We start from the raw sequence: 10,436 nt of genomic DNA on the forward strand, positions 1-10,436 counted from the left end.
ACTGCAGTAGCAGAGCTACCTAGCCAACCTGCTGCTGAGGTCAAGTGCATGAGCAATCAGCAGATGTGAACAGAACCGTGGAGCGGATCCTGGGTGAAACAATCAACCCACGGAATCATGAATTAAATAAATGGTTGTTGTTTTTAAACCATCACATTTTAGGGTGATGTGCCGGTTACACAGCAACAGCTGATCAATGTAATGCCTGACCTGATAAAACAAATTAAATTAATTTTTAGTGAACCATGAAAATAAAAGAAATAGCTGCAATGAGCAGGTGATTCAGAAGTTCCCTGGGAGGATGACGTCAATGTCCTGAGGGTCTCACGAAAATTTGTAGGCCTGTCGTCAGTCCAAAGAAGCTCCTATACTTGGGTCTCCTCCACTGGAGGACGGCGAAGGGAGCCGTGGGATTTAGCAGCAGTGCCAATGCAAGTGGTCCTGAAGTGCCAGACAGGGCGGGCCATACCTCAGCAGGCCCAGCGCAAAGTTTGCAGCAACCAGGACTTCCTCATGACAGTACTCAGACGCAAGGCTGAGTTTCCTCTGCACCCAGAACTATCCAGAGTAGGAGGCAGGGAGGGGATTGCTGAACGCACGAGTTGCTGTTTTTTTTCCTGGGGAAGACTGAGTTCACCCAAAAGAGAACGATGACAGCATCTGCAGTGCTTACTCCACCCATGCACGCAACCATGCAACAGCCCAGGAAACTGAAGCACAAAGTGCCCAAAGGATTGCAATGACCAAGTGAAACCAAGATTTGGACCCAGACACTGTAGCTAAAGAGGCTACCAGAATCTGGAAGAGTCTGGGCTTGCTTTAATGGACTCAGAAACAAAAAGGCTCAGAGACAGTACATGGGTTTGATAGGTCACGCAGCCAGGAAGAGGCAATCCCCACCCTTGACCCAAAAAGCCTAGCTGATTTGAGCACACACTACGACAGCTATACTGACCTCCCTCCCAAGTGCTGAGGACAGTCTGTGGCAATGGATCATCACGGTTCAACCAGTGATTACAGGAACCACTGCCCAGACACGAAAGCCGGAAGCCCCTCCACCAGGCTCTTTCCTCTTGCATCAGCAGCCTTATCTTGCTGTAGTCAACACACTTCCCCAAGCAGCCTTCACCACCAGAAGCAGACACAGCCTTGCCCACAGGCTCCACTTCAGACTCCAACACGCATCAGAGAGCAAGGAGGCAGCCAGTCCCAGGGACCAGAGGAGGCACCGAGTGCCCCGCATCATGCCCACCCCTCTCCACAGGGCCCACTTGCCTCTCTCCCAGCTGCTGGTGTTGCTACTTTTCCTCTCAGGTGAGTGGGATCTGGGACAGAACAGAACATACCTCTGGCTGCTCCCAGAGAGGGGCACCAGGAGCTCTAGCATGCCTGGTGGGGCTCGAACCTGCCAAGACAGTAGGAGGAGGGTGTTGAGAACTTCCCTGCCCCCAGCAGAGCATGTACCAGTGTCCCAAGAAGCAGAACTTCCTAGGCAGCTCAGTCCCAGTTAAGCTCCCAGGCTTTGGGCTCATGCCAGGTGGTTTCTGTCTTGGACACTCGCGTGCCCATGACAGATGCCACAGCTTGTCTGCAAAACAAGACCACTTATGAGACCTTTCTCTAGAGGCATCGGGGGTATTAAACATGAAAATTGTGAGGAACAGCTTGAGGCCATTGGTGTAATCTGCAGGGCCCAGTGCAAAATGAAAATGCAAGTCCTTTCTTCAAAAAGTGTTAAGAATTTTAAGGCAACAGCAAACCATTAACTCAAGCATGGAGCCCTGCTAAGCATGGTGTCCCCTGTGACTATCCGCACCGAATGTCCAGGAACCAGCCCTGGCCCAGCCCGAGACAAAGCTAGGCTCAGTTTTCTTCTCTGTAAAACGAGGCTAATCAGAGGACCCACCTCATGACTTTGTTAGGAGGTTTCAATGAGATAATACCTATAATGACAGTTGACCCTTGAACAAAGCGAGGGTTAGAAGTTCTGGCTCCCCATGCAAGTAAAAACCACAATTCTCCAAAAACTTAACTAACAATAGTTTACTGTTGACCAGAAACCTTAGAATCAGTCAATTAACACAAATGTTGTGTTATATGTATGATAAACTGTATATTTACAATAAAGTAAACTAAAGAAAAGAAAATGTTATTAAGAAAATAGTAAAGAAAATACATTTATAGTGCTCTGTGTATTTATTGAAAAAAGTCTACCTATAGGTGGACCCGTGCTGTTTAAACCTATGTTGTTTTGGGGTAAACTTGTACCTGGCACAATGTAAAGATTTAATACTGTTGGCTATTATCATACAGACCAGCGTGTTTAGCTCCAGAGTCCTGGGTAACGCTCAGCCTCTGAGCCCAGAACACTGTGACCCACTAGACAGGAGGCTTGGCTCTCAGCAGGCTCATTCCATCTCTTGCTCAGTAGGGCCCCCTGCCCCCGGCCCTATTGTGATCTAGATTCTGTTCATCACACCTTGGGTCCTTCAGGATGGTCACCCCAGGAGGTACCCTGGTGGAACCCAGGTGTGGGGCCAGACCTGGATGCTCCCTTGTTCTCTGGCTCTGACCTGAGGCACTACTTCACTTTTCTGAGCTGGTTTCCTCGAATAAGGATAGCTAATATGTTTAGTATTTACCTTGTGCTGAGCCCTCCACTTCAATCAACTATTGAAAGATGGATATTGAAATCTCAAGCTACAACTGTGGATTTGTCTAGTTCTCCTGCAGTTCTATTGGGTTTTGCTTTATATACTTTGAAGTTTGGTTCTGAGGTACATAAATGTGTGGGATTTATGTGTCTTCTTGATTAACTTACTCCTTCATCATTATGAAGTGACAGTCTTCACAATGCCCCGAGGTCTATTTTCTCTGATATTGATGCAACCAGTCCAGCTTTCTTTTGATTTGTGCTCGCCTGCCTCATGTTTTTCCATCATTTTTCTTTTAACCTATTTGAACCTTTTACATTTAAAGTGCATTTCTTATAAGCAACAGATAGTTGGGTCTTACTTTTTTTATTCCATATGACAATCTCTAACTTTTACGTAGGATATTTAGACCATTTACATTTAAATGTCTATTTATATGTAAGTGGACATACTTGGTGATCCATAAACGGTGGTCCTGGGAAAGTTACCTAACCTCTGCAGGCACTCAGTGTCTTTTGTTGTAAAAGGGGATGTTGCTGCCCACCTCTCAGGAGTGTCAGGAGGAATAAATGCAGCAACGCATGCAGCGCCTGGTACATCATGAGCACTCAAGTGCCACCTGCTATTTCTAAGTTCTCCATTGAATGGCTCGGTTCTCTCCAGGCAACTGCCTCATCTCCTTCACCTCCATCTCCAGCAACACCCCCGGAGTGTTCTGAGCAGCTGTTCTTGGCCAGCTAATGACTAATTTCTGCTAAGTTTGCCTCTTAGGTCTCCAAGTCCTTCCTGCCCAGCTCAAGGTCTTTCTGCCTTTATTATAGGAACCTCTGAGCAGAGCAACAGAAATGAGTGGCAGATGCTGCAACCCAAGGGTCCCATGCTGGTGGCAGAAGGTGAGACACTCCTACTGAGGTGCACCATGACCGGCTCCTGCATTGATGCCATGGTAAAATGGGTCAAGGTGAGCAATCAGACCCAGCAGGAAATTTATAACTTCAAACATGGCTTCTTCCCTGGGGTGACACCCATGATCCAACAGACTTTGGAGCCACTTAATTGCGACTATTCCATCTATATTCATAATGTCACCAGGAAGCAGGCAGGAACCTACCACTGTGTGAGGTCTGATGGCTCACGTGAGCACTCAGAAATGCAGCTGGATGAGGGCACGTCGGTGCTGGTGAAGGGTGAGTATTAGACTCTGCTCTGAGCTGTTTCCCAACTTCCGTAGCTTTTATCCACAATCATTCTGCACACACAAAACTCTCAGTGGCACATAACAATTACTGTGTCTCACGCATTTACAGCTGGGGTAGTTCCATTCCACATGTCTCACTCCAGGGCCCAGATTGGCCAAAGCACATTTTTCTCACGGAGATGTCAGAAAAACAAGAAGGCAAGTCCCAACGCTCCTAACACATTTCAAGCTTCTACTGGCATAATGTCTGCTAAGAGCCCATTGGTTAGTGCAAGTCACATGACTCAGCTCAAATTCAATGGACAAGAAAGTGCACCCCGCCATCATGAGACCATGGCAGCAGAGGACAGTGGAGAACTGAGGCTGATCCTTTAATTTACCTCACTCCCTAAGGAATCAGTCAAGTTATCTACAAGTTCATCAGTGATGACCTGGATACCCAAATCCTGGGTGTGCCATTCAATGGAAGTGTGGTCTTAAATCAGTCACTTCACTTCTATGTACTTCAAGTGCTTAACTTGAAAAATAGGCAATGCAATTCCTGCTTCAAGAGTCCTTCAACCCTGGCTGGTGTAGCTCAGTGGATTGAGCGCGGGCCTGCGAACCAGACAATCGTGGTTTGATTCCCAGTCAGGGCACATGCCTGGGCTGCAGGCTGGTTCCCTGCAGGCCAGTTCCCAGTAGGGGATGCACAAAAAGCAACCATACATTGATGTTTCTCTCCCTCTCTCCTTCCCCCCTTCCCCTCTAAAGATAAATAAATAAAACCTTTTAAAAAATTTTTAAAAAAAAAGAGTCCTTCAGGGGGATGAAACAGAACAGATGTTTGTGAAACCCTCCGTAAACTGCTGACACGGAGAGTGTCTGTGTGTGGGGTGTGGTTGCGGGTGTTTCATTTTAACTTGATGCAACCATTTTAGGAAGACTTCTCTGACTCCTTTCAAGCTGTGGCTGCCAGTTTCTCTCGGTCTTGCAGTCCTGTAGGTTTCCCAACTCAGGGGGATTCTCTGGACCATCTCCACCACCAGACAGACCTTCTTCAGGGCAGGACATTGTGTGTCTTTCTGAGCTTCATTTCCCCCAGTTCTAGCATCAGCAAATTTACTACTGAGAACTTCTCTACTGAGTGAATGAACTACTGAGTAACGAAGGGACATAGGAGGAACTGGATGAGTGAAGAAGTCAGGGAAGGGGAAGGGAGAGATGATAGGAGGGAGGAAATGAGTGGGCAATGGAAGAAGAGAGAAAATAAAACAAGGACCTCTCTTTGGCTTCAGGAGCTGGAGACGAACAGCCAAGCCTCTGGATCATCCAGCCCCAGGAGTCAGTGTTGGCAACCCCTGGAGATACTGTCTTCCTGAACTGCACAGTGGTTGGAGGTGGCCCTCCTGGCCCCATCAGGTGGTTTCGGGGGACTGGTTTGAGCCGGGAAGCCATTTACAACTTCGAGGGCATCTCCCAGCCCAATGTGACTGCGGTCCAGGCCTCCAACAGTGATTTCAGCATTCTTCTGCGAGGTATCTCCACAGACTATGCAGGCACCTACTATTGTGTAAAGTTTCAAAGGAAATTCAACAGGCAATACCTGTCCGGACAGGGAACCAGGCTGAGAGTGAAAGGTGAGACAGGTGGCCCAGGAGGTGTTAACGGGAAGCGGGAGATTATCCACAAGAAACTTTCCACCATGTCCTGAACAATCCAGCTCTTGTTAGCTGTCATGCCTCTACACAAGCTGTGCCCTCTGCCTGGAATGTTTTCTCATTTTCTATTTGAACTCCTACTCATCCTTCAAAGCCCAGCATAAATAGCCCCTACTCTGAAACCTCCTTTTGTCAGAAAGAGTTAATTTCTCCCCATTCTGGGTTCCAGAGATCCTTCTATAGTTAATGATTCAGCAAACATCCAGCACGTGCTGGTTGACTGCTCCGCACTGCACACAGTGCTATGAATACTACAATGAAACAGACATTGCTTCTGCCCCAGAGATGCTCAAGCATGAAGGTCTAACTAGTCTTTCATGGCTAGGTTTGACTTCACGTAACCATGACAGTTATAAGAACTCAAATCCCATCCCAGGTAGAAACTGGCAGACTCATCCGGGTGACCCCAGCTCCAAACACAGGGCTCAGAAAATAGTGGGACAGAAAGAAAAATGGAATTCAAGACCACCTGTCTCCCTTGCAGCAAAGCCCACTTCTCCCCAAGAGCCAGAAGTCATCGATCAACCTGTAGCAGGGAGATTTCTGCCAGGTGAGTATACCTGCCTCCAGTGAAGCTAGCCAGTCCCCCACAGGCAAGGGGCAGGGGATGTGGGGAGATGGCTTAGCCATGGGCAGGGAGTGGTCCCTTCTAGGGCCCATCTGCCACCAAAAAAGTTCCTAGGACTTCATCTCAACTACAGAACCATGAACCCAGAGAATCTTGTTCAAGCTCAATTGGAGAAACAAACAGTCTGTTCAGTGGGCGGTCTTGCTTGCGAGGTAGTGGGCTCTCCATGATTCCTTGTAAGATTACACTGTAAATCTGTGTGTAACAGTGCTGAGCGCATGGCCCTCTAGCTTCCTGGATGAGCCCCTTTCTATCTGTGAGATTGTAGGAAGGTGGCCTCACTCCTTCACTGTCTGGTGTCCTGCTCTGTGAACTGCGGGGAGGGGAGGGCTGGAGATAAGGATCAGAGCCTACCTGGCAGAGGTACACATGTATCCCATGAGTCGCACATGCTGAGTGCCCAGCACTGTGCCTGTCACCTCACCCGTTAGCACTCGGAAGTTCTTGACAACTGGGGGGAACTAGAAAGAGAGGTGGCCAGGTACCATCCCTGGTCCTCAGCCCTGTTCCTGCCATTCTCGGGAGCCCATCACTTCTTTGATGCGAGTGGCCCAGAGCAAATCACGTCCCCACTCTTGGTCTGTATACAAATTGCATTGCTATCTACCTTGCAAGATTAGTTTGAGGACTATATTATGCAATTAGGAAGTGCTTAGCTGAGGGCCGGGGGCAGAGGAGCTGAGCAGCCAACACATGAAAGCAGTTTTCTGACATAGCGGGTCCTTGGATGATGGTATTCATCATTTCATTACAGTGTTGTTGAAATGCCATAGGAACTTCACTCTCGTTTATGGCAATTAGGCTATGGTAAAACTGGTTTTATTACACATATTATATGTTTTGCTTAAAGTCAAAGAACCTATTGATGACGTTAAGTGAGGACTTCCTATATTGTCAGAGGTCAGGGATGCTATCGATATGATTAAAGGTACAGGTAGGACATCGAGCAAAGCCTTTCTGGGCTTGGAACAAAGGGAGGGAGGACTTGCATCTCCTCTTCTGGGATAGAAGGAATGTGGCCCCAGAGGTTAGAGGGCAGCTGAGCCCACCACACCCACAGGGAGCACTGCGGTGTGGGCTGCTGAGGGCTCACCTGGGGCCCTTCCTGAACTCTCCTTTGTGTCCCGCAGGCCTCCTGTCTTTGCTCACAGTTGTCGTCCTGGGACTGAAGGCTGTGACCTTGGTTGCACTCCTGCTAGCCCTGGCTGCCTGCAGGAAAAGAAGCCCTGGGCAAGAAAACTTCAAAACCCCATGCCTGGCAAAGCTATGCTCATCTTAGTGTGGGAGCATGGGACATGGGTAAGGGGTCAGCTCCAGAGTGGTCCTCTGAATCAGAGAGGGGCCAGGGCTCCCCATTTCTCTGCCTCCAATACCAGGCTTCAGATGCCCCCCAGGGCTCATGACAAACTCCAGAAGCCCCACTCCTGGTTTCGGTTCACCTGGTGAGATACCCTGCTAGGCACAGGGCTGCCCTCTGTTTCTTCTCCTTGTCCTTCAAGGCCTTATCCAGGCCTCCCCTCAAGGCCCTTGCTCCTGCTGCAGTCCCTTCTGAAGGGCCCTCCCCTTTCTTCCCAACTCCACATTTTCAAAGTCTTCAAGATCTGACTCAGACTTCCCGGAAGGTATCCCTGATCATGTCTGAGCTCACCCAGACACACTGCCTGTGCCCCCCATTTATAGCCATCTCTCCCCTTTCCTGCCTTTTTTAATTCCCCCTGGTATCTGGCTTGGGTGGCTGTAATAGCTAGAATCCAGGTTTGCCAATTTAACAAAATTCATAAATAATGGTGGTCGAAACCAAAACAAAGTTGGTTTCTTCAGTAATGTCCAAGCATAAACAGACCAGGCAAAACAGCTGCTCCCTGGTATGGAGACCAAGGATTCTCTGATCATGTCCCTGCCAGGTCCACATCCCAAGCAGCAAGACCAGAGACAAGGCCATGAAAGGGAGCATAACATGCTCTTTTAAGGACACAGCTAGGAATTTGCCCACATCACCTCTCATTGGCTGGAATGTGTCACATGGTCATACCTGGCTACAAGGACGGCTGGGAAATGTAGTCTTTATTCTGGCAGTAATGTCCCGAGATGAAAAGGTGTACTAGAGAAACAAAGGTGACTATCAGCAGATACTGGAACTGTAGTTTCCACCTCATAGATGCAGCCTCTCCCTTGCTCTGTGCGACACCTGAATTCAATTCGCAGCTGAAACAGTACTTTTGTGTCACCTCTTGCAGCAGGGCAGCGTAATGGAGTGCAGTCATTCTCAGGAAGAGGGGACTTTGCCATCCAGGGGCATTTGGCAATGTCTAGAGACATTTTGGTTGTCACGAATTGGGGGTCACCCTCTAGCGGCTAGAGGTGAGGGATGCTGCTGCGTATATCAGTGTGATGCCCAGGGCGGCCCCCACAGCAGAGCTGTCTGGGCTGAAGTACCGGCCGAGTCCAGGTTGTGAAGCCCTGATGTAGGGGAGCATGCATTCCCTGGAGTCACACGCACCCGACTGCTGGTCCTGAGGCCCCCACCCCTCCCTGTGAGCCCTCAGTGACTAATCAGTCACCTCACCCGTTGAAACTTGGAGGATTACGCATAGGCTGCTCTGCGCTGTGTAAGAACCAGCATAATTCAGCATTTGCTGGGGACTTATTGTGCATCATGTTCACTGTGCCGCTCAGGACGTGTGAGCCCCCTTTCTTTTCTCTTTCCGCGTGAACATTTACTGGTACCTACTATGTGGGGAAGTGGGTTAGTCTAGAACATTTTCATCATAACAACAGAAAAGCAGGTTGAGCAAGCCTAAGACAATGAGGACACTAATTTTGTGTAAGAATCATCGAATTACCAGACACCAGAAAGCACAGACATGGTAGGGTAAATAATATCTCACACACATGCACACACACACACACACAAAGATTCCACGTCCTAATTCCTGGAATCTGCGAGTGCTACCTTATATGGAAAAAAAGGACTTTGCACCTTTTCATGGCACTTTAAAATGGCATTTCATATACATACATATATCAGTCCCAACCTTGCTGATTGGGCTCAACATTGGAGATGTGATTAAGGAGCTTGAGATGCACCTGGCTGGTTGTGGCTCAGTAGATTGAGTACCAACCTGCAAACCAAAAGGTCACAGGTTTGATTCCCAGTCAGGGCACATGCCTGGGTTGCAGGCCAGGTCCCCAGCTGGTGGGGGTGTGAGAGGCAACCACACATTGAAGTTTCTCTCCCTCCCACCCTTTCCCTCTCTCTAAAGAGAAATAAATAAATAAAGTCTTTTTTAAAAGAATTTTAGAAAAGGATCTTGAGATGCAGCAGTTTTCCTGGATTACCCAGGCAGCCCCTCAATGCAATCACAAGTATCCTGATGAGGTAGAATCGCAGAGAGACTTGACCCAGAAGAAGAGAAGGAAGCAATGTGACCTCAAAGGCTGAGACAGCAGCCACAAGTTAAAGATTGCCGGCAGCCGCCCACAGAAACTGGGAGAAGTGAGGAACAGATCCCCCAGCACCTCCCGAGGGAGCATGGCCCACTGACACCTGGATTCCAGCCCCACGGTACTGATTTCAGACTTTGGGTCTCCAGACCTATGACAGAATAAAGGTCTGTTGTTTGAAACCACCAGGTTTGTGAACGTTTATTACAGCAGCCAGGGGAAACTGACAGCAGGAAGCTTGGAGGTGGGACCCCCCAAAAGCCGGAGGTGGTTCTCTGCTTTGCCTTGAAAACCTCCTGACCTCACAGGGCCCTGCATGACTGGGTCCCCATCACCCATCCCACCTCTTCTCCCACCACCCAACTCCACTCCGGCAGCTGCCTGGGCCTTGACCACACCCCGTCCCCTAACTCATCCCAACCTCTGCTTAACGGCTCCCCCCAGAGTCCTCGCCAGACCACCACATCCACCAGGACACCTCCACCATCTCTCTCATTTCCCTCACGCAGCTTAAGTGTTCTTCACAGCACTTACTGCCACCCGAAATAAATGCGTGCATGTGTTTCTTGATGACCATTAGTTGCCCCCACTAGATGTGAGCCCGCCAAGGGCAGGAACCTAGCTTTTCACCATTGCAGCCCCTTTCGTTCTATCGTGAGAGGCGGTTGAAGGCTGACTGTGTGCCAGGCACTCACTAATCGGTGTTCTGAGAATAAAATGGGAAAGTCAGAGCTACCGTCCTGCCGGGAGAAGACAAAGAGCGAATAAATGTAGATAAGCAGTATTCACGTGGATAGAGAAGTAAGATGTCA

The 10,436-nt window shown here is 48.9% G+C and overlaps 1 protein-coding gene across 3 annotated transcripts; it reads left to right on the plus strand.

Moving 5' to 3' along the window:
- The first annotated feature begins 1,115 nt into the window (after positions 1–1,115).
- On the plus strand, positions 1,116–9,809 carry SIRPB2 (signal regulatory protein beta 2). 3 transcript variants are annotated; one of them, XM_053671370.1, is made up of 5 exons: positions 1,116–1,314; positions 3,476–3,841; positions 5,130–5,471; positions 5,929–6,102; positions 7,311–9,809. In XM_053671370.1, exons 1-5 carry the CDS (start codon positions 1,245–1,247, stop codon positions 7,457–7,459), a joined length of 1,101 nt encoding a protein of 366 aa, XP_053527345.1. In that variant the 5' UTR covers positions 1,116–1,244; the 3' UTR covers positions 7,460–9,809. The 3 variants fall into 3 exon arrangements, with proteins under 3 accessions (XP_053527345.1, XP_036999034.2, XP_036999035.2); XM_037143139.2 differs by having other exon boundaries at positions 6,037–6,102; XM_037143140.2 differs by having other exon boundaries at positions 3,476–3,547.
- Positions 9,810–10,436: the final 627 nt, after the last annotated feature.

This window comes from Artibeus jamaicensis, unplaced genomic scaffold, assembly GCF_021234435.1.
Source record: "Artibeus jamaicensis isolate MK-2021 breed Jamaican fruit bat unplaced genomic scaffold, CSHL_Jam_final contig_685, whole genome shotgun sequence".
Classification (NCBI taxonomy): domain Eukaryota; kingdom Metazoa; phylum Chordata; class Mammalia; order Chiroptera; family Phyllostomidae; genus Artibeus; species Artibeus jamaicensis.

Coding starts and splice junctions, on each gene's coding strand:
- SIRPB2 (XM_053671370.1), top strand. CDS start 1,245: ATGCCCACCCCTCTCCACAGGGCCCACTTGCCTCTCTCCCAGCTGCTG. Junction 1,315..3,475: donor GTTGCTACTTTTCCTCTCAG/GTGAGTGGGATC, acceptor CCTTTATTATAG/GAACCTCTGAGCAGAGCAAC. Junction 3,842..5,129: donor CACGTCGGTGCTGGTGAAGG/GTGAGTATTAGA, acceptor CTTTGGCTTCAG/GAGCTGGAGACGAACAGCCA.